Source organism: Saimiri boliviensis, chromosome 7, assembly GCF_048565385.1.
Source record: "Saimiri boliviensis isolate mSaiBol1 chromosome 7, mSaiBol1.pri, whole genome shotgun sequence".
NCBI classification, from domain to species: Eukaryota; Metazoa; Chordata; class Mammalia; order Primates; family Cebidae; genus Saimiri; species Saimiri boliviensis.
In genome coordinates this window covers 37,641,603-37,666,151 of record NC_133455.1, presented here as the reverse complement: position 1 = coordinate 37,666,151, position 24,549 = coordinate 37,641,603, and the positions used below count along the sequence as shown (strand labels likewise).

General features: G+C 42.4%; 1 protein-coding gene and 1 pseudogene across 1 annotated transcript in view; one reads left to right on the top strand and one right to left on the bottom strand.

Moving 5' to 3' along the window:
- Positions 1-24,549, bottom strand: part of FGD6 (FYVE, RhoGEF and PH domain containing 6) — a 151,587-nt gene that overhangs the window by 92,734 nt on the left and 34,304 nt on the right. Inside the window, exon 3 of the mRNA XM_003929577.4 lies at positions 8,957-9,101. Within this exon, the coding sequence (XP_003929626.3) occupies positions 8,957-9,101 (145 nt within the window). The remainder of the gene's footprint in view (positions 1-8,956; positions 9,102-24,549) is intronic.
- On the top strand, positions 11,084-11,616 carry LOC101045054 (ubiquitin-conjugating enzyme E2 N-like; annotated as a pseudogene).

Below are 24,549 nucleotides of genomic sequence, written 5' to 3'. Positions count from 1 at the left end.
TGGCATCTCAAATTTTCAGCTAACGAAAATCCTCACTTAAATTATATTGCATTTCAAAGCAGTTCCCTGTTAAATAACAGCATCTCCCAAAAGTACACTGCTGTGGAAGTTGAAACATGAGCCATAAACAAATGAAATTACTTTGTCAAGGTCATAAATAAGTCAAACAAATTCCAAAACAGAACCTTTGTTCTGAAATCTAGTTTTATGTTTCTATCTCTTGATACTAGCCCAGCTTTGTAAATTCTTAATTGTGCTCTCATCATTTCATATTTGTTCACTGCAAGTGACATTCAGTGAAATTTATCCATTACTTTTTTTTTTTTTTTTTTTTTCAGACAGAGTCTTGATCAACTGCCCAGGCTGGAGTGCAGTGGCGGGAACTTGGCTCACTGCAACCTCCACCTCTGGGTTCAAGCAATTCTCCTGCCTCAGTCTCCCGAGTAGCTGGGACTACAGGCACACGTCACTGCACCTGGCTAATTTTTGTATTTTTAATAAAGATGAGGTTTCACCATGTTAGCCAGGCTGGTCTCGAACTCCTGACCTCAAATGATCCACCCATGTCAGCCTCCCAAAGTGTTGGGATTATAGGTAGGATCTACTGTACCTGGCCCATCCATTGCTTTTTAATAGAATTATTAAAAGGTCTCTTCTATCCTACTCTAGAGTTCTAATAAAAAAACAAAAAATGTTAACATCCAGACTTACCTGAGAAACATCTATCTCTTTATCATTAAGTTATTTCAAAAATGAAGTGACACCATGATTAATATCTAAAATTTTTTGTTTTTTTTGTTTTTTTTTTTTCCAAGATGGATTTTCCCTCTTGCTGCCCAGGCTGGAGTGCAGTGTCTTGATCTTGGCTCACCGCAACCTCCACCTCCCAGGTTCAAGCGATTCTCCTGCCTCAGCCTCCCAAGTAGCTGGGATTATAGGCAAGTGCCACCACGCTCAGCTAATTTTGTATTTTTTTAGTAGAGATGGTGTTTCTCTATGTTGGTCAGGCTGGTCTCGAATTCTCTACCTCAGGTGATCTGCCTGCCTTGGCCTCCCAAAGTGCTGGGATTACAGGCATAAGCCACCACGCCCAGCCTAATTCATATCTAAACAATGCTCTCTTAGGTTTTCATCCTTTCTTTATGAGAGTATATATCATATGAGTTACTTTACAAAGAAGATTTTTTTTAAAAACAAGGAAGTCAATATATAACGAAGGTGAAGAGGGTAAAAATTCTAACCACAAAGAAGCAAAATAAATACATCTTACTTCTTTAACAAACATTTTAAGCCGTGAAAGGAAAGACCGAAAATATAAAAGTAAAAATTTAGAAAAGGGGACAGGAGAGATTAGCATGGATAGTTACTTCACTCCGACATGTCCACTGACACCATTCAGCTTCCGTGGTTGTACCAAGTTGTTAGTAGAGACAGATTGGATTAAAAATCCCAATTTGGGGGGTTCCAAGGCAAGTCACTTAACTTGTATAAAACTCCTTTTCCTCATGGAAAATGAAGAAAAACAGTACCCATGTCAGATCTGTAACAATTTTTTTTTTCTGAGATGAGGTCTCCCTGTTGTCCAGGCTGGAGTGCAGCGGTGTGATCTCCGCTCACTACAACCTCCACTTCCTAGGTTCAAGCAATCCTTCCACCTCAGCCTCCTGAGTAGCTGGGAGTACAGGCAAGAACCACCATACTTGGCTTATTATTTTTGTGTGTTTTTTTGTAGACATGGAGTTTTGCCATGTTGCCCAGGTTGGTCTTTAACTCCTGGGCTCAAGAGACCTGTCTACCTCCGCCTCTCCCAAGGTCCTGAGATTACAAGTGTGAGCCACCGGACCTGGCTTGTTTTTTCTTTCTTTCTTTCTTTTTTTTTTTGAGATGGAGTTTTGCTCGTCATCCAGGCTGGAGTGGATCTCAGCTCACCACAACCTCCGCCTCCTGGGTTCAAATGATTCTCCTGCCTCAGCCTTCCAAGTAGCTGGGATTACAGGCATGCCCGGCTAATTTTGAATTTTTAGTAGAGATGGCATTTCTCCATGTTGGTCAGGCTGGTCTCGAACTCCTGACCTCAGATGATTCACCTGCCTCGGCCTCCCAAAGTGCTGGGATTGATTATAGGCATGAGTTACCGCACCCAGCCTCTTTCTTTCTTTCTTTCTTTCTTTTTTTTTTTTTTTTAAAGATAGGGTCTTGGCCGGGCGCGGTGGCTCATGCCTCTAATCCCAGCACTTTGGGAGGCCGAGGCGGGTGGATCACGAGGTCAAGAGATCGAGACCATCCTGGTCAACATGGTGAAACCCCGTCTCTACTAAAAAAAAATACAAAAAATTAGCTGGGCATGGTGGTGCATGCCTGTAATCCCAGCTACTCAGGAGGCTGAGGCAGGAGAATTGCTTGAACCCAGGAGGCGGAAGTTGCGGTGAGCCGAGATCGCGCCATTGCACTCCAGCCTGGGTAACAAGAGTGAAACTCCGTCTCAAAAAAAAAAAAAAAAAAAAAAAAAAAAAAAAAAAAAAAAGATAGGGTCTTGCTCTGTTGCTCAGGCTGGAGGGCAGTGGCATGAACATGGCTCACTGTAAGCTCAACTTCCTGGGCCCAAACGATCCTCCCACCTCAGCCTTCCAAGTAGCTGGGACTAAAGGCTTGCTCCACCACACCTAGCTAATCTTGTTATTTTATTTTAATTTTATTTTTGAGACAGAGTTTCGCTCTTGTTGCCCAGGCTGGAGTGCAATGGCGTGATCTCGGCTCACTGCAATCTCTGCCTCCTGGGTTCAAGTGATTCTCCTGCCTCAGCCTCCCAAGTAGCTGACAATCAGGCGCCTCCTGTATTCTCTGCTACTTGGGAGGCTGAGGCAGGAGAATCGCTTGATTCTCCTGCTAATTTTTTGTATTTTTAGTACAGACAGAGTTTCACTATGTTGGCCAGGCTGGTGTCAAACTCTTGACCTTAGGTGATCCACCTGCCTTGGCCCCGCAAAGTGCTGGGATTACAGGCATGAGCCACTGCGTTCGGCTAAAATTGCTTATTTATTGTAGAGATAAGGTCTCACTATGTTAGCCAGGCTGGTCTCAAGCTATTCTCCCACCTTGGCCTCCCAAAGTGCTGGGATTATAGGCATGAGCCACCACACCCAGCCTGATATCACTGACTTTTCCTGAGTTGCTAGAAAGCCAAATTTGTGACCCATCCTCAGGTAATGAATAGGACTATATGATATACATTACTCTGTACAAATCTTCCATTAGCGCTATTATTTTTCCTTCAGCAAGATTTATAACAGCTTTGTTGGGCTGTAATTCATACACCACAAAATATGTTTTTACCCTTTTAAAGTATACAATTCAGGCCAGGTGCAGTGACCCATGTCTATAATCCCAACACTTTGGGAGGCCAAGGCAGGAGGATTGCTTGAAGCCGGGAGTTGAACTCCTGACCTCGAGTGATCATGTTCAGCCCAACCACTGCACCCAGCCTGAGTTCTTACATTTAGGTCTATAATCTATTTTGAGTTAGTTTTTGTGTATGTTGAAAAGAAGGGGTCCAATGTCATCCTCTTGCAGGTGGATATCCAGTGACTCCAGCGCTATTTATTTGTTGACACCCTGATCTCTTTAAATAAACATTTTGAATTTTTGTATTACACATGTTTTTAAAAGTCACCTGAAATCAATTATGAAGTGATACTGGTGTAAACAAACTGACTTTAAAAAACTACTCAACCAAGGTCATACAGCTAGCAAGTTACAAAGCTGAGACTAAAACACAGGTCTCAGGATGCCAAATTTCAAATTTCCCCATTAAAACAAAATACTATCTTACATGTAAACAAGTTTCACATTTACTCATCAAAGATAAGAAAAGCGAAGCCAAAAACAATACATTTCTTGGTAAAAATACAGAAAGCTTAATTCGAGATGTTTAAGATTTTGTTTGCTTATTCTCACAAAAATCAATAATGGCAGCAGGCTATGGTGGCTCATGCCTGTAATTCCAGCACTTTGGGAGGCTGAGGTGGGCAAATCGCCTGAGGTCAGGAGTTCGAGACCAGCCCTGACCAACATGGAGAAACCTTGTATCTACTAAAAATACAAAATTAGCTTGGCCTGGTGGCACATGCCTGTAATCCCAGCTACTAGGGAGGCTGAGGCAGGAGAATCACTTGAACCTGGGAAGCGGAGGTTGTGGTGAGTCGCGATCGTGCCACTGCCCTCCAGCCTGGGAGACAAGACAGGAACTCAATCTCAAAAATAAATAAATAAATAAAATAAAAAATTTTAAAAGTCAGTAATAGCTAAAAATCTATTAAGCATTCACTTTGTGCCACACCCTGTTCTAAACAGTGTATAATCATTTAATCATCATAACAATCTTAGAAAACAAGGTCAAGTGTCTACTTTTTTTCTCCTCTTTTCACAAATGGGTAAACTAAGACCAAGTAAAATTAAGTATGTTGTTCAAGATCACAGAGCTAGTAAGTGGTGGGAACCCAGGCAATCTGACTCCAAAGACTGTGTTCTTACCACTACAAAAAAAAATTACTTAAGAGAAAGTTAGTCTATTCTTTTTTTTTTTGAGACGGAGTTTCACTCTTGTTACCCAGGCTGGAGTGCAATGGCACGATCTTGGCTCACCGCAACCTCCGCCTCCTGGGTTCAGGCAATTCTCCTGCCTCAGCCTCCTGAGTAGCTGGGATTACAGGCATGTGCCACCATGCCCAGCTAATTTTTTGTATTTTTAGTAGAGACGGGGTTTCACCATGTTGACCAGGATGGTCTCAATCTCTTGACCTTGTGATCCACCCGCCTTGGCCTCCCAAAGTGCTGGGATTACAGGCTTGAGGCACTGTGCCCGGCCAGTCTATTCTATTAATGTTATTACTGTCTCAGATGAAGAGACAGAGAAAGTTCGTTAGAGTGGCAGAGAATTCTATAGGAGGGAAATTATTAGTACTAGTGGCATCAGGCAAAAAATGTTAAATGTCCATGATTGGGGGTGGAGGGTACTGGAAATATTTAATGGGTACAAAAACACAGTTAGATAAAATAAGATCTAGGATTTGATAGCACAACAGAGTTATTTTTACAGTCAATAATTTATTGTACATTTTAAAATAACTAACAGTATAATGGGAATGCCTGTAACACAATTACATACAGGCTCGGTAAATGCTTGAGATGATGGCCGAGCGCGGTGGCTCAAGGCTGTAATCCCGGCACTTTGGGAGGCCGAGGCAGGTGGATCATGAGGTCAAGAGATCGAGACCATCCTGGTCAACATGGTGAAACCCCATCTCTACTAAAAAATACAAAAAAATTAGCTGGGCATGGTGGCATGTGCCTGTAATCTCAGTTACTCAGAAGGCTGAGGCAGAAGAATTGCCTGAACCCGGGAGGCGTAGGTTGCGGTGAGCCAAGATCGTGCCATTGCACTCCAGCCTGGGTAACAAGAGCGAAACTCCGTCTCAAAAAAAAAAAGCTTGAGATGATGAAAAAAAATGTACTCTGTTTCACTAAAAACAATGTCCATGATTAAAAAAATAGTCCTATTTTTTTAAAAAAGATAAATATTTAACAGGGCTGCTGCAATGTAACACAACTAATAACATAAAACGATAATATAAATACAGGAAAGGAATGGAAAGGCAGGCACAAACGCAGAGGAAGGAACCCTGGGAGTCTCCACTGACCACAGAATGAATGAGTCAACCAGGCAGTGTTATCACAGGATGTGTTGGAAAGAGAGGTAACACTGCCAGGCTAAAGATTAATCCTTCCTTTATGTGATGTATCAGTGAGATCCCTGATAGAATTTGGAAACCAATTTTGGTCAGTGCTCCAAGAAGTATGGAAAGAAATTGGAAAAGTTTCACGCAAAAGAAATAACTAGACCAAAACAATAGAAAACAGTATCTGCTAGGAAAAGAAAACACTTGGAGCTGCTTTCCAAAGAGAATCAAGACTGATTTAATTATGGCCCTTAAGAAGACAATTTCTTTCTTTCTTTTTTTTTTTTTTTTTTTTCCTGAGACGAAGTTTTGCTCTTGTTACCCAGGCTGGAATGCAATGGTGCGATCTTGGCTCACTGCAACCTCCGTCTCCTGGGTTCAGGCAATTCTCCTGCCTCAGCCTCCTGAGTAGCTGGGATTACAGACACGCACCACCATGCCTGGCTAATTTTTTGTGTTTTTAGTAGAGATGGGGTTTCACCATGTTGACCAGGATGGTCTCGATCTCTTGACCTCATGATCCGCCCGCCTCGGCCTCCCAAAGTGCTGGGATTACCAGCGTGAGCCACCGTGCCCAGCCCAAGAAGACAATTTCAATGCTCTTCCTCAAATTTTTCACAGGCTTTGGTTCTTTCCAGTCATTTAAATCCCAGTCAAATATCACTTTCTTTTTTTTTTTTTTGAGACAGAGTTTCACTCTTGTTACCCAGGCTGGAGTGCAATGGCACGATCTCGGCTCACTGCAACCTCCACCTCCTGGGTTCAGGCGATTCTCCTGCCTCAGCCTCCTGAGTAGCTGGGATTACAGGCATGTGCCACCATGCCCAGCTAATTTTTTGTATTTTTAGTAGAGACAGGGTTTCACCATGTTGACCAGGATGGGGTCTGGTCTCTTTACAGGTCTCGATCTCTTTACCTTGTGATCCACCCGCCTTGGCCTCCCAAAGTGCTGGGATTACAGGCTTGAGCCACCGCGCCCGGCCCAAATATTACTTTCTAAGAGGCTTTTTCCCAAGGTAGCCTCCTGGGTTTGTAGCACATCACTCTGATTTGTTCTCTTAATAGCTTGTAACACTCTGAAGTTCTTCCTGACTATGATTATGAATGTAGGTTCCTCTTATCCTGTTAGAACATGGGCTACATAGAAGCTTGGAATCTGAGTACTGCTTATCTCTAGTAAATACCAGTGGTACCTGGCACATACTGGGAATTCTATAAACATTTGTAGAATCTATGTCCATGAAGTTGCAACATGGAAAATGAGCTTTCAAATTAAAGCAAGACAGACACCAAGTAAGACACAAAAGGAGTTACTTGACAGTCAAAGTAAAACCCAAAACTGGCTGAGTGTTGTGGGTCTTTAAGAACAGAGTCACTCATCTGTCTTAGTAGTTTTACAAATTCACTAGCTTAAGTAATTTCTAGTGGTTATTCCCAACACAATTATTTAATACTGTACAGCACAAAAATGAAGTCTTGCTAGTTATAAATAAATGATCACTGAGCTATTATGTACTGATAAGCATTCTAAGGCTTTCCATGTATCAAATTATTTAATCTTCATAATTCTATGAGTGTTATCCTTCTTTTAAATCTAGAATATGGTACCCTTTAGCCCCAAAAGGATAAATACTTGGCCCAAAGTTGCCCAGATCATAGCTGGTAGATCTGGGACTTAAATTCAGACTGCTGAACTTGTGCTATTCATTTAAGGCTGAAAATAAATCTAAACAGAGCAAAAATATTAAACAGGAAGGATAATGGGTTGATAAAATTATGGCACAGGAATTAGGTGACATAAATTTTCTCCATAGCTTGCTATGCTGTGTGGATCTTTTCAAATTCCATCTTGCTGTAACATTCCTGGGGATGTTGTTGATGTACTAACTTTCTCCCTTTATTTTTATTTTATTTTTTATTTTCTTGAGACAGAGTCTTGCACTGTCAGCCCAGCTGGAGTACAATGGTGATCTTGGTTCACTGCAACCTCCACCTCCCAGGTTCATGTGATTCCCCTGCCTTGGTCTCCCGAGTAGCTGGGATTAAGGGTATGCACCACCACACTCGGCTAATTTTTTGTATTTTTAGTAGAGATGGGCTTTCCCTATGTTGGGCAGACTGGTCTCGAACTCCTGACCTCATGATCTGCCCACTTCAGCCTCCCAAAGTGCTGGGATTACAGGTGTGAGACATTGCACCCAGCTAACTTTTTCCCTTTATAATGTCTTTTAAAACATACATGGTTTCAAATGAAATAGCTAAATATATTCATGCGAACTAAAGTGACATTATAATGAACCCCCTTATCACCCATCTTAAACAACTATGAACACATGGCCAATCTTTATGTATGCTGTGCTCATAACGTCTTTTAACACATGGTTTCAAATGAAATAGATAAATACATTCATGCAAAGTAAAGTGGCATGATAATGAACCCCCTCATCACACATCTTAAACAACTATGAACACATGGCCAATCTTCATGTATGCTGTGCTCCCCCAAAACACATACACACACTGGATTGTTTCAAAGCAAATGATGATGTACCATGAACAGCCATCTTTATTCTTTCCCAAAAAGATTTGATGGTAAAATACACACAATTCCTTTATTTCAGCAGTACAGGGAACAATCCCAAGAGGGGTTTTGTTATCAAAAAGAAAATCAGTGGACATTAGGAAAAAGAATTTCTTTGCTGGGCCCCATGGCTCACACCTGTAATCCCAGCACTTTGGGAGGCTGAGGCAGGTGAATCACTTGAGGAAAGGAGTTTGAAACCAGCCTGGCCAACATAGTGAAACCCTGTCTCTACTAAAGACACAAAAATTAGCCGGGTGTGGTGGCAGGTGTATGTAATGCAAGCTACTCAGGATACTGAGGCAGGAGGATGGCTTGAACCCAGGAGACAAAGATTGCAGTGAGTTGAGATCATGCATTGTACTCCAGCCTGGGCAACAGAGCGAGACTCTGTCTCAAAATAATAATAATAATTTCTTAAAAAGCACTAAGTAATCTCTAGTTGATATATACTTGGAAACACAAGAATATTTTAGGTGCCACATTACAGCAGGAATTAAATTTAAATTCTGAAAGTGTTTAATAAGTTTCAAGAAAACTCAAAAGGGTTTATGTGCCTATCATGAGGACAAATATCATTCCCAAGCATAGGGAGCAGTCAACACACACAAAATGGAAGCAATCAAATACCAAAATATACCTGTTTATCTTCCAGTGGGTCAGGCTCTCCTTTACTTGACTCAGAGCTGACATCATCTTCATCAGAACTGTTGATGACTTCCTCCTCATCAGAGGGAAGGTCACCAAGACCAAGATCATTTTGTTCCTCCTGGGATGCTCCTGAACTGCATTCAATAGAAAGCAGGTATTAGTCACCTTCAATAATAAGGAGTGCTAGCAAAACAAATCAACATCTTATCTTCATAATGCAAACAAGGTATAGCTAAGGGGTTAGAGGAACGAAAAGACCCAGATCAGCCAACTTTTCCTTCCTTTACCCTGTCTCAGTTGCCATAAACTCAAATTGATTTTTTGAATTTTTAATAAGAAGGTGGGTGAGAAGTAAGTTTCTCAGTTGCTCCCATTCTATGCTTTTATATATCCCTCCCATAGAAGATCAGGTCTCTACTCCTAGAATAAACTAAGAAGCCTTACAGAAAGTGGGCTGGATTACCATAAAGGGCTGCATAGGTATACCAGAAGAGTTGCTGTTTCCTTGGACCTTGGTGTTTAGAACAATAACAAAAAACAAGTAACAAACCTATGACGACTAGGGGATAATGATGGTGACTACAATCAACAGTGCAGGTGCAATTGTGAACATGTAGACTGCTCTCTGGTTATCACTGTTCTGTTCACAAGAGATGAGGAGGAAGAGGAAATGTTACCAATTCTCAGACTATGCTCAAGATCCGCTGAATTAGAACTACAAGGGACACAGGACCCAGCAATTTGCCCAACAATTACAACTACCTCGGGCACAAGGCCTAGCAAATAACAAGCAAGCAGGTTTAATGCTTTCCAGGTGATTCTGAAACAGGCTGAACTTGGACAACCACAGAACTGGGCCATTTACCAACTCCTTCTCACCAGCCTGATATCATCAAGGTTCCTCTGTTTGTTTTAACATAGATCTCATGAATCTAAAAGACATTGTTGCAATCCAATCTGTAGGAGGAATTCCATAGGAAAGTCCCCTAGGAAGAGATGAAAAAAATTCCTCCTAGTATTGGCTGTAAAGACTCAAGAGCCAACTGCCTGTAGCAACTGCTTTTCTGTCTTCAGTCTACAATAATATCTGCAGAATAGAAGCGCATGGGTGGAGCCAGTAAACGATCCACAGACAATCACCAGGAAAAACACTCAAGCAGAATAAGGAGACAGTTGCATTCCACTCTGGCAGGCTCTTTCAGCAGGTCACAGGCAGTTCACTCAACCGTCAAGGTTACAAGTTATGAGAATCTCTAACGGGAATCTTAAAAGCTAAAAATAAATTTTCTGCCAGTTCCTGAATACACACAGTAGGATACAGACTTACCTCAGAACCCATTCCCAGAGCCCAACTGTTACATAAACCAGTTGGCTGGATGGAGGTAGAGTGCCAAAAGGAACACCTCTCATTGCCAAGACAGGGTTTCCCATTACTCAGTGGCCAGGGGCCTCTGGGAGTCATATCACAGCCTCGTTAGGTGAGTGCACACCTTATCATAGCTCCCAAAGACATGCAGGAGACTCACTCCCCGGGGCTAAGGGGTGGATAGAGGGTAGACACTTTCTGGTTAGATCATTGGCAGGATTCACTGTCTCTGGGTGCAGGGATAAGAGCCAACCCCGCTGGGTAGTTAATTGTTGACTGAGATTAACAAGAGCAAATGAGAGTTAACAGGATGGACAGACTACAGGATCTATACCCATATAGCTGGAAGAAAATGTACCCCCACTTCTTTTTATCTTAATTCCTTATCTCTTTACATCTTCTAAAACCCTGTTAACACAACACATGTTCAATTTCCAAGTGGCAGCAGCATCACCTGGAAGCTCCTCAGAAATAAATACGCTCAGGCCCCAACCAACTCACTGCATCAGGATCCGTGGTGCAACAAAAATCCCAGTCTATGTGTGAAAAACTCTGCTCTAAAAGGCTTTTTGAACCAGCCCATCTGGGTACTGTTTTAGATCCTAAATAGATTCAGATAGTTAGTAATAGGGCTGGCTGTGCACCTGTGAAGAAATTAGATTTATTTTATCTGGAGAGAGAGCTGAAAGGTGTTTCCTGGTCAACATCATCTGGACGGCTATTATTAAGAACACAGTAGGGAAACGAGACCAGAGGCTGAACTTGGGTTCTGACAAGATGGCTGGGCTGCCCCGAAGGATCATCAAGGAAACCCAGTGTTTGCTGGCAGAACTAGTTTCCGGCATCAGAGCAGAACCAGATGAGAGCAACACTCGTTATTTTCATGTGGTCACTGCTGGCCCTCAGGATTCCCTCTTTGAGGGAGGGAATTTTAAACTTCAACTATTCCTTCCAGAAGAATAGCCGATGGCAGCCCCTAAAGCACAGTTCATGACCAAAATTTACCATCCTAATGTAGACAAGTTGGGAAGAATATGTTTAGATATTCTGAAAGATATGTGGTTCCCAGCACTGCAGATCTGCATAGTTCTGCTATCGATCCAGGCCTTGTTAAGTGCTCCTAATCCAGATGATCCATTAGCAAATGATGTAGTGGGGCAGTGGAAGACCAACAAAGCCCAAGCCACAGAAACAGCAGAGCATGGACTAGGCTATATGCCATGAATAATATTTAAACTGATCCGATCATCAAGTGTGCATCACTTCTTCTGTTGTGCCAAGACTTCTTCCTTTCTGTTTGCATTTAATGGACACAGTCTTAGAAACACTACCGAATAAAAAAGCCCAGATATCTTCAGTCCTTTGGTGATTAAATGCACAACGGCAAATCTATGTCTTGTCCAGATTCACTGTCGTAAAGCATGAGCAGAGGCTAGAAGTATCATCTGGATTGTTGTGAAACATTTAAAAGCAGCGGCCCCTCCCTGCTTTTACTCATTTCCCCCATCCTGGTTTAAGTATAAAGCACTGTGAATGAAGGTAGTTGTCAGGTTAGCTGCAGGGGTGTGGGTGTTTTTCTTTATTTTTTTGAGGGGGGAGTTAGTTTTAATTTTATGGTCTCCTTTTCCCCTATTTATGGTGATCTAATCGCATCACTGGTTAAAAGCAGCTAACCAGTTATTTGGAATATCCTCTCTAGCCAAGTCTAATCTTATTTAGATGCTGTAGATGGACAAGCTTGATTGTTTGAACCAAAATGGGAACATTAAACAAACATCATAGCCCTCACTAATAACACTGTGACTGTGCTGTCAAGTGTAGATTACCTGCTTCACAAAAAGCGTGTGACCATTTTGTATGGCTTGTCTGGAAACTTATCTTATGTTTTAGTAAAATAAAAGAATATAATAACTAGTTATTGCCACATCCATTCAGGATAGAAGAGGGATTAAAGCACAAAAGCGAATATTTGAAAACAAGAAAAAGAAGCTTTAAATATTAAAACTACATGGATCAAAACACAATTCCATGAAACAAAGAGAGATTTTGGTGTCTCTTCTGAATCCAGCTCACTACACTGTACTTGGTGGTAGACTTGTTTCCCTCATTAAAATCTAAATTTCCGGGCCGGGCGCGGTGGCTCAAGCCTGTAATCCCAGCACTTTGGGAGGCCGAGGCGGGTGGATCACGAGGTCAAGAGATCGAGACCATTCTGGTCAACATGGTGAAACCCCGTCTCTACTGAAAATACAAAAAATTAGCCGGGCATGGTGGCGCGTGCCTATAATCCCAGCTACTCAGGAGGCTGAGGCAGGAGAATTGCCTGAACCCAGGAGGTGGAGGTTGCGGTGAGCCGAGATCGTGCCATTGCACTCCAGCCTGGGTAACAAGAGCGAAACTCCGTCTCAAAAAAAAAAAAATCTAAATTTCCAAAGACAAGAAAATTGAAATTGTGTTTTCCAGCTGAATCCCCAGCATAGAGCCAGACACACAATGGGCCCTCAAGAATTTTTCATCGAATAAATGAAAATGATAGCAGAAAGCAACAGGTGTTGAATTTCAATGGTACAGGTGGCCTGAACCAGGGTGGCTACATTGAATTAGCTACATTGAATTGAGAAAAAGGGATGGATGTGAGAGGAAGAAAACTCAGGGCTGGTGGGGTGGCTCACGCCTGTAATCCCAGCACTTTGGAAGGCCAATGTAGGTAGATGTCTTGAACTCAGGAGTTCAAGACAAGCCTGGCCAAAACCCTGTCTGTACTAAAAATATAAAATTCAGCTGGGTGTGGTGGTGTGAGCCTGTAATCCCAACTACTAGGGAGACTAAGGCAGGAGAATCACTTGAATCCGGTAGGCAGAGGTTGTAGTACTCAGGAGGCTGAGACAGGAGAATTACTTGAACCAGGAAGATGGAAGTTACAGTGAGCCAAGACCATGTCATTGCACTCAAGCCTGCGTAACAGAGTGAGACTGTCAAAAAAAAAAAAAAAAAAAGAAAAGAAAAGAAAGAAAAAAGGAAAAATCATCAGGACTTAGGGTCAAGGGGTGAGGAAGAAAAACTTATGGAAGATGTCAAGGTGTCAAGTCCAAGTCACCAGCAGAATGAGGGTGACATGAACTGAAACAAGTATTATTATAAGAGAGCAGATTATAAAGTAAAGAAAATGGGTTTAGCAGCAAAATCTGGGATCCACATTTTACATGTTCATTTCTAAAATGATTACACTATTTTCCCACACAATTGGTAGCAGCCTTTGAATCTACCCAGATAATTTTAGATTTCTATTTTTACTTTTTTGAAAAAATAGAGAAGGGTCTTGCTATGTTGCCCAAGCTGATCTCAAACTCCTGGGCTCAAGAGATCCTCCCACCTCAGTCTCCCCAAAGTGCTGAGATCACAGGCGTGAACCATCATGTGCAGCCAATTTTAGATTTCTGATAATGAAACAAGAATTCCAATTTTAGATTTCTGATAATGAAACAAGAACTATACTTATAGTATAGTTTGGAGTTGATGCCAATTGTATAGTTTGGAGTTCTTCTTCTATTTATTTCCTTCCCACTGTCCGAATGATAACATCCTAACACTGTCTGCTTTGTGGGGTAAAGGAACAGGACACAGGGCTTCCTCCAAGTCTTCCTGCCTAGTTAGTTCATAATTTGACATCTGAAGGAAAAGGAAACCAGGCTGCAACAGCAACCAGAGCAAAGAGTGGGCTCTGCTTCCCCAGGCACCATAAGTCAGATTTGCTTCTAAATGGAGCCAAAGTTTCTAGAAAATCAGTTTGTTTCCAGTGCACTGGAATTAAGACAAACAAGTAAAGCCAGACATAAATTCCTACTGGTGGGTAACTGTTCCTTCAATTCCACATGCTGACATCTATACATCTGAAGTGAAGACTACAGGATGCCATCACTTTTTAAAAGTTACTTTTTTCTATATGCTAGTTTCTCTATATTTACAGCACATCCTCCACTGGAAGTATATCAAATTTTTCTTTCAGGTAAGAAGTCACATCTAAAGAGAAATCCTTCTCTTTTAGAAGGAATTATCTTTTTTATTATTATTTTTTGAGATGGAGTCTTGCTCTGTCGCCAGGCCGGAGTGCAGTGGCATCATCTCAGCTCACTGCAACTTCCACTTCCCGAGTTCAAGTGATTCTCCCATCTCAGCCTCCCACGTAGCTGGGACTACAGGCACGCACCACCACGCCTGGCTAATTTTTGTATTTTTAGTAGAGAAGGGGTTTCCCCATGTTGGCCAGGCTGGTATTGAACTCCTGGCCTCAGGTGTTCTGCCTGTTTCAGCCTCCCAAAGTGCTGGGATTTCAGGTATGAGCCACCACACCCAGCGGAATTATCTTTTTTTAAATACTAAATCTGGCCAGGCCCGGTGGCTCGCACCTGTAATCCCAGCACTTTGGGAGGCTGAGGCGGGCGGATCACCTGAGGTCAGGAGTTTAAGACCAGCCTGACCAACATGGAGAAACCCCATCTCTACTAAAAATACAAAATTAGCCGGCCATGGTGGCACATGCCTGTAATCCCAGCTACTTGGGAGGCTGAGGCAGGAGAACTGTTTGAACCTTGGAGATAGAGATTGCGGTGAGCCAAGATCGCCCCATTGCACTCCAGCCTAGGCAACAAGAGTGAAACTTCGTCTCAAAAAATAATAATAATAAATAAATAAAAATAAAAATACTAAATCTATCTCCTCTAAGAGTTTTTAGGAACAGAAAACCTATACAATGTTGAGCCAGCATAGCACCTGCCAGAGTTTGCCACAAAAGCATCCTTGCAAGCCCCCACTAAACTAAAATTTCTAGCAAGGCGAAGGAATAAGGGATAGGATGGCCGAGAGAAGGAAAGGAGAAGCAGCATTAACTGAAGAATGGCTTCAAAACACTGAGTCTTCTCTGTTGTTGACAAATTCCAGTTATTTTTTTCTTCTCTTACCTGTGATTTTATTCTGAGCTCCTTAACCAAGGAACGTTTCATGTAATTCCTCCTAAGCTTGAAGAGAGAAGTTCTTTCCAATTCCCTCACCTTGAGAAGTTTCTTTCTTATTTCCAAGTCACCACATGTAAATCTCAACTTCTGTGATATTTCTCTTCCTCTTCTTTCTACTCCTGGCCCAAACTGAACAGAACCTGCTTGTCCTCAGGATGTTGTGATACTTTTTTTTCAAATGCTGTCTCATTGTAATTTGGTGATTATGTGTTTCCTCTGGCGCATTTCACATTTACCACGGAATGAGAGGGGAAAAAAACTACCATTGTGGGCTTGAAGAATGAACATTACATGGAAAAATTAGCAAAATAAATTTTGGTTTTTTTGAGATGGAGTTTCAGTCATCGCTCAGGCCGGAATGTAGTGGTGCAATTTCTGCTCACTGCAACCTCTGCCTCCCGGGTTCAAGTGATTCTCCTGCCTCAGCCTCCCAAGCAACTGGAATTACAGGCATGTACCACCATGCCCGGTTAATTTTTGTATTTTTAGTAGAGATGGTTTCACCACACTGGCCAGGCTGGTCTCGAACTCCTGACCTCAGATGATCCACCTGCCTCAGCTTCCCAAAGTGCTGGAATTACAGGCGTGAGCCACCATGCCTGGCCAGCAAAATAAATTTTAAGTAAGTTATTTAATAGTTATTGTAACACACTAACTATAAAACTGGTTCACAATTTTCACCAGAAAATTATTTTTGTTTTGTTTTACCAGGAAACGTTTCCCCCTTGTTACTTCAGTTCCCTTATAACACTGCAGATTCCAGTGTCACAGCAAAACCATTAATCAAATCCACGGGGAAAAAAACTATTTATTTATTTATTTATTTACTGAGACAAGGTCTCCCTATGTTGCCCAGGCTGTTTTCGAACTCTTGGCCTCAAGTGAGCCTGAGCCAATGTGTACGAAAGAACTATTTTTAAAAATCTTTCTTACTCTTCAAGTCTTTTCAATTACACAGTACTTCTAGAATTTTCTCCATCCCTTACTCTGGTGATGTTCTTTTTTTTTTTTTTTTTTTTTTTGGAGAGATGGGGTTTCACCATGTTGAACAGACTGGTCTTAAACTCCTGACTTCAGGTGATCTACCCGCCTCAGCCTCTCAAAGTGCTGGGATTACAAGCGTAAGCCACCACACCCGGCCACTTGGGTAACATTCTTGAGATCTACCCCTGAAAGTTTAGAAACCTGCCACAACTTGTGAAATAGGGATACTTGGCCATCTGCGTCCTCCATTAAAGCAAGCGTCATGTATTCACGTCATGTTTTTAGGTTTTCCAAACACAAGTTTGTGCACAATTATTTTAAGTATGTGCATAGCCAGGTAACAGGACTGAACAAATATCAAGTTCAACCAGTGTGACTCCTGAGTGCTGGTAGGTAAAGCAGGTAAACCGGATTATCTGGTAGGTCTTTCTCCATTATTAACTGCTTTCACGAAAAAGAAATATCAATGCTTCAGTAATATGTAAGGCTATGGATGCTGAATTCTTATTGAAGTGTAATGGCAGAAATCTTTCCCCTTGAAAATGAAGGACATATATCAATTTTTTATGTCCTTGCATCATAAAGATAACAAATATATTAAGTTTTTTTTTGAAACGGAGTTTCGCTTTTGTTGCCCAGTTTGGAGTGCAATGGTACAACCTTGACTCATAACAACCTCCACCTCCTGAGTTCGAGCGATTCGCCTGCCTCAGCTTCCCGAGTAGCTGGGATTACGGGCATGTGCCACCATGCCCAGCTAATTTTGTATTTTTAGTAAAGACAGGGTTTCTCTATAGTCAGGCTGGTCTCAAACTCCTGACCTCAGGTGAACCGCCCACCTCGGCCTACCAAAGTGCTGGGATTACAGACATGAGTCACTGTGCCTGGCTCAAATATATTGATTTTTAATCTTCTTTCAAGAGGTTGCTTGATTAAAGGTTAGGACAAATTTTAATTTAAAAACACATGATTTTATTATTATCTCAATTTCAGTTTTAAAAGTCTTATATTATATATATGTAGTATAGAAACTTTTTGAGTTAAACTCTTTGATATTCACGAAATTAAAATAAATAAAATAGCTAAAATACTTAAAGGGATAGTACAACAGGAGCTTGATACTTAAAGGAAGAAAGAGAAAAAAATGAATAAATGAAGAAACATAAAATGTACATGATCAGTGTTTTTTTTTTTATTCTTAAGTTTTAGAGGTTTTAACAACTGAGCCTTTCAAACTAGCAAGCTGGGGTTCTATGGCTTCAAAGAAATCACACAAAAATATCTGGCTTCCCTGAAATATAAACCAGAAACTATTTAAAATTGGTTCTGGGTGACTCTATTAAGGTAAAATAAGAGCCTTCAATTGATAAATATTTTTAAAAAACAGGCCTGCTTCATTTTCCAGAAGCAACCTCCATCTTTGCAAATACCATTACTATCACCTTCCCCCAGGAATTACTAGGATTCTTGGAATTTTATGCTACTGACTAAAGACATAATCAGGGCCAGGGGTGGTGACTCATGTCTGTAATCTCAGCACTTTGGGAGGCTGAGGCAGGAGGATTGCTGCCTGTCTCAAAAATAAATAAATAAATAAATAAATAAATAAGACCAAAATCAAAATCAGTACCTTGAGGCTACTGTTTAAAATACAGTCCTCACAAGACAACTCTGAAAATGGTTTAAAAAACAAATAGAGGCTGGGCGCGGTGGTTCACGCCTTTAATCCCAGCACTTTGGGAGGCTGGGGCGGGGGACTGCCTGAGCTCTGGGAGTTCAAGACCAGCCTGGGCAACATGGTGAAACCCTATCTCTACTAAAATACAAAAAAATTAGCCAGGCATGGTGGCGTGCATCTGTAGTTCCAGATACTGGGGAAGCTGAGGCAGGAGAATTGCAAGAACCTGGGAGGTGGAGGATGCAGTGAGCCGAGATGGCGCCACTGCACTCTAGCCTGGACGACAGAGTGAGACTCGGTCTCAAAAAAAAAGAATGCAAAAATTCCTTAAAATAGAACAGTACCTACCTATATACTTGCAACTTTTACATGTAATTGGTTTTAAAGTCATTAAGATTTAACATAAAGAAGCAGTTTTGCCGGGCGAGGTGGCTCAAGCCTGTAATCCCAGCACTTTGGGAGGCCGAGGCGGGTGGATCACGAGGTCAAGAGATCGAGACCATCCTGGTCAACATGGTGAAACCCCGTCTCTACTAAAAATACAAAAAAAAAAAATTAGCTGGGCATGGTGGCGCGTGCCTGTAATCCCAGCTACTCAGGAGGCTGAGGCAGGAGAATTGCCTGAACCCAGGAGGCGGAGGTTGCGGTGAGCCGAGATCGCGCCATTGCACTCCAGCCTGGGTAACAAGAGCGAAACTCCGTCTCAAAAAAAAAAAAAAAAAAAAAAAAAAGAAGCAGTTTTAAAGGGATCTTCCTTCAATAGCCACTAATAAAAGACGGGTTAAATAAACTGGGGTTACATTCATGCAATGAATTACTAAACAGTTATTTATTTTTTCTTCATCCCCAGGTTTAAAACTAAATAGCTATTTAAAAAATAAGGTAGGCAGGGCAAAGTGGCTCATGCCTGTAAATCCCAGCACTTTGGGAGGCCAAGGCAGGTAGACTTGCACGCAGGAGTTCAAGACCATCCTGGACAACATGGTAAAACTCTGTCTCTACTAAAAATTAAAAAATTAGGCAAGCATGGTGGCATACACCTGTGGTCCCAGCTACTTGGGAGGCTGAGGTAAGAGGATCACTTGAACCCAGGAGGTTGAGGCTGCTGCGAACTGGGATTGCACCACTGCACTCCAGCCTGGGCGACAGAGTGAGACCCCATCTCAAAAAAAAAAAAAAAAAAGAGGTACATGTATGCACAATGGCATAGCTCACTCTCCAGGAAATATTGTTAGGTTAAAAAGAAATCAAGGAACACAGTGTGCTCCTATTTGTATACAGAAGGAAAAATAAGAATACATATATACAAACATATAAAAAGTGTGTGACACACACACAAACATGCTGGCACACACCAGGCTGTCCCAGAAAACATTCAGAAGAAACCAAAAAATACAGTTGAAATACAGTTATCTCTGGGACTAAAGTCCTGAAAGTAAGACTTTTTTCTTTTTTTTTTTTTAGACAGGGTCTTGCTCTGTCACCCAGGCTGCAGTGCACACCCAGGTTGGAGTGCAGTGGTGTAATCACAGCTCACTGTAACTTCCATCTCCCAGACTCAATGATCCTCCCATCTAAGGCTCTCAAGCCTAAGGGACTTGAGACTACAAGTGTATGCCACCACACCTGGCGAATTTTTGTTTCTCTTCTTTTGTAGAGATGGGGTTTTGCCATGCTGCCCAGGCTGGTCTCAAACTCCTGGGCTTAAGTGATCTGCCTGCCTCAGCCTCCCAAAGTGCTAGGTATGAGCCACCACTCCTGGATGAGAGATTTTATTATTTGCCCTTCAGTACATTTTAAAAAACTGTTAAAGTTGACCGCCCCTCCAACACAGTCTGAAAAGCTTTATAAAAGGTGGTTCAAAGCATATATGTATTTACACATATACACACAGTCTTGCTCTGTTGCCCAGGCTGGAGCGCAGTGGTGCGATCTCGGCTCACTGCAACCTCCACCTCCCAGGTTCAAGCAATTCTCCTGTCTCAGCCTCTCGAGTAGCTGGAATTACAGGCGCACACCTCCACACCCAGCTAATTTTTTTGTATTTTTAGTAGAGATGGGGTTTCACCATGTTGGTCAGGCTGGTCTTGAACTCCTGACCTCGTGATCCACCTACTTCAGCCTCCCAAAGTGCTGGGGTTATAGGCATGAGCCACTGCGCCTGGACACACACACATTTTTTTATGTGTACAAACTCTCTAGGGAAAGTGTATTTTCTTCCCAGGATGATGAGATTAAAGATATTTTCTTCTGTTCTTTCCTTTCTCCCCCAACCCCTAGACTTGGAGGTCTATCTAAGCATTGTCAGGACTACCATTTCCCTCTTTTAACATTTCTTAGGTTGCTAAGATATATAAATTATGGCTTTCTCCTACTGCCGGCTGAGGTTTATATGGGAGAACCTTAACCCTAAATCTCTAGATAATAAGTAGAAAGGGGAGACCTGGCTAGCCAGTTGATGGCTTAAAAAAACAAAAAAATAGGTCAGTAGAGGGATTGTTCAACAGCCTGCAGGGACAACAGAGGAACCACACAATTTGTTGACTACGCCACAGTGAACAGTAACATAATAGTAGAAGCGATCCCCCATAGTTCTCCATCTGGTTGTGGGAGAGCTTCCTGACCTACAAGTAAAGATGATCATGTGCTTCTAAGTTCCTGGTCCTATCTTAATAACACAGGAGGAGGCCCAGGCTGAAAACAGTTCAACAGACACTCTTGGTCATCTAGCTTAGCTGGGAAGCATCCAGGTCAAGCCTAGCTAGAAGGAATCCTGATCTAGCTACAAAGGAATAAATTGTTCTAAAAATGTCTCCTGAAACAAGCACTACATAAAATAAATCTGCAACATTTAATTACCCTCAATTTTGTTTTCTTAGAGTTGGGATACACTTCATGAGATGTGGACAACTCTTTTTAATACAAATAGAAAAGTATTCTACTAAGCTTAGGGTTTCCTCCAATAAAATACAGCAAATTCTGGCTGGGCACGGTGGCACACGCCTGTAATCCCAGCAGTTTGGGGGGTCAAGGTGGGCGGATCACAAGGTCAAGAGATCGAGACCATCCTGGCCAACACGGTGAAACCCCCATCTCTACCTACTAAAAACACAAAAAATTAGCTGGGTCTGGTGGCGCAAGCCTGTAGTCCCAGCTGCTCAGGAGGCTGAGGCAGGAGAATCGTTTGAACGCAAGAGGCGGAAGATGCAATGAGCCGAGACTGCACCACTGCACTCCAGCCTGAATGAAAGTGAGATTCCATCGTGTGTGTGTGTGTGTGTGTGTGTGTGTGTGAAGTCCCCAATCCACTTCCGTCACTGCACCAAAGATGATGTTTCTCTTATTGAAAACTGAAAAGTTTTAAGACAAAGTTAGAGTTGACTTAGTATCATTTCTTTCCTTCATGTCCTCATTATGTAATATGTATTCTGGCATCTGTACCTACTTGATGCCAAAAAAAGTAAAGGCCATTAAAAATACAAAACCTAGCCAGGTATATTGTGGGGTACCTGTAGTTCCAGCTATTTGGGAGGCTGAGGCAGGAGAATCGCTTGAACCCAGGAGGCAGAGGTTGCAGTGAGCTGAGATCGTGCCACTGCACTCCAGCCTGGGAGACAAGAGTGAGATTCTGTCTCAAAAAAATAAATAAATAAAATAAAAATAAATAAATAAAAGTTAGTGCATGCTAAAAGCACTGGGCAGTACACAGACACCAGGGACTACAATGCCAGAGAAATGAGCGCTCTCCCCTTGGTTTTGCCACTTTCTAACACGAGGGTAAATAAAGGACACAGCAGGAGAGCCAGGCATGCGGCCGTGGGCGGCAAGACTAGTGAGTTAGGAGAGAAAAAAGCTCACTCTTTGACTACCTTCTCTAACAGGGCGACATCTTTGTCCTGGTGTCAGCTGTACACGCCCCTTTGCTTCCTCTAAGGTCTTATCCTCATAATCCTAACCGCCACTGAAAAGGTGGTGAGCCTTTTGGAAAATATGACCACTCCGCCTGCCCATGCTATGCTCTTGATTGTGAGTCAGCACAAAACCATTGTGGTGCAAGGCTGAAAATTAAGGCCCAATATTAGGTTCTGCCTTCACATCTGTGGAAAATCAGAGGGCTCCAAATGGTCTAAGTACACACTGCCCTTCTCACTCTGCTTCTGTTGATAAAGTTCCCTGGCCACCCTCTTTATCACAAGGACCAGGCACAGTGTCTGCTTAGTCCTGAGAAGCGGGTTTTAGTTCCCTGCCAGCCAGCAGAGTTACTCAAACAAGCCAATCACATCCTCTCATGGGAACCAAGAATGGTCCCACCGTCCTGATACTAAAAAACCTGCCTCCTGCAGCCCCTAGTTGTTCCCGATCACAGGCCTGGGTGGTCAGGTGTGGCATGCCTCCTCCTCTAGGCTGCGATTACCTGTGACTGAAACTCTGCTGTTGATCTTAACTGTCCAGGGTCGAGATCAACAGGTATTCAGTATCAAGAGCATCAGGTATTCGGCCATCCCTGTAACCCTAAGCAGAAATCCCTCCCTCATTAACAGGGTGAAGAGGAGATAATTAAAACAACCTCCACAGCCAGGTGAGGTGGCTCCCAGCACTTTGGGAGGCCGGGGCAGGAGGATCGTTTGAGCCCAGGAGTCTGAGATCAGCCCAGGAAACAGAGGGAGATCCTGTCTCTACCAAACACAAAAAATCAGCCAAGTATGGGGGTATACACCTGTGGTCCCAGCTACCTGGGAGGTTGAGGTGGGAAGATGGCTTGAACCCACGAGGTTGAAGCTGCAGAAAGCAGGCAGTGATTGTGCCATTAAACTCAGGCTGGGTAATAGCAAGAACCTGTCTCAAACAACGACAACAACAACAACGAAACAAAAACAAACCAACCTCCAGAAAAGGTGCCATTTTCTAGGATCCTGAGGTACAAAGCAGGTGTATTGGCAGATTTTAATAAGATTATCCTGAGAAATTACATTGAGGAGTATATAAAGTTGGCTTTCTGTTTACCTAAGTATATTTTGCATATACATCTAGACTCTGCCATGACATACTCAAGCAATTTTCAAGTTAAAGGCATTACCTTACATGTTCCGGAAATGTGGCATATTCCATGTTACAGAAAGTTAAATGTTACATTATATACAGACCGCACTATAATAAAAGAGTAGGGGAATTACAAAGAAACCAGTAGTTAAAACCAAAGGACATCTGCTTTCATTCCCAGATGTTACTTTATCTAAACCTATTTACATGTATCAATTTCTAATAGGAACCACAACCATAACTGGGATTTCTCACTGACATGGGGAAAAAGGATCATAGGCTTCTTGGGAGCCCATGAGGAGCCATAGTGGGGAGGTTAGTCATTGCTCATAAATAAATCTGTCCAATTCCTTATTTAAAACTATACATAAAGCCGAGCGCAGTGGCTCAATCCTGTAATCCCAGCACTTTGGGAGGCTGAGGCGGGTGGATCACGAGGTCAAGAGACCATCCTGGTCAACATGGTGAAACCCTGTCTCTACTAAAAACACAAAAAATTAGCTGGGCATGGTGGCGCGTGCCTGTAGTCCCAGCTACTCAGGAGGCTGAGGCAGGAGAATTGCCTGAACCCAGGAGGCGGAGGTTTCGGTGAGCCGAGATCGCGCCATTGCACTCCAGCCTGGGTAACAAGAGCGAAACTCCATCTCAAAAAAAAAAAAAATTGAGATAATAGGCCAGGCACAGTGGCTCATGCCCATAATCTCAGCACTTTGGGAGGCCAAGGCGGGTGGATTACAAGGTCAGGAGTTTGAGACCCGCCTGACCAACGTGGTAAAACCCCCGTCTCTACTAAAAATACAAAAATTAGCTAAGTATGGTGGCGTGTGACTGTAATCTCAGCTACTCAGAAGGCTGAGGCAGGAGAACTGCTTGAACCCAGGAGGCAGAGGTTGCAGTGAACTGAGATCATGCCATTGCATTCCAGCCTGGGTGACAGAGCAAGACTCCTCAAGAAAAAACAAATTGAGATAATATACCACCAGCAATGAAGATTAAGTGTGATAATGTGAACATATCACTCATATACAATGGACAGGAAATAAAGACAGCTTTAAAAAGCAGGCATGAGAAAGGGGAGAACATCATAATTCATCCAGTAAGCAAAATGGCAAGAACTGAAAGTTGTTCTTGTTCCCCCTAGAAATTGCAGAATTTAGGATACCTTTCTTGCATGAATGCATTAACAAGTGAATGGATTCCATCCTAATATCTCATACATATATGGTATAGTATGATTAGGCAAATCTAACCTGCTGCCTGTTTTTATAAGGTCCATGAGCTAAGAATGGTTCTTATATTCCTCTTTGTTTTGAGATGGGGTCTTGCTCTATCACCCAGGCTAGAGCACAGTGGCATGATCTCAGCTCACTGCAACCTCTGCCTCCTGGGTTCAAGCGATTCTCATGCCTCAGCCTTCCAAGTAGTAGAGACGGGGTTTCGCTATGTTGACCAGTCTGGTCTTGAACTCCTGATTTTAAGTGATCCTGCCACCTTAGCCTCCC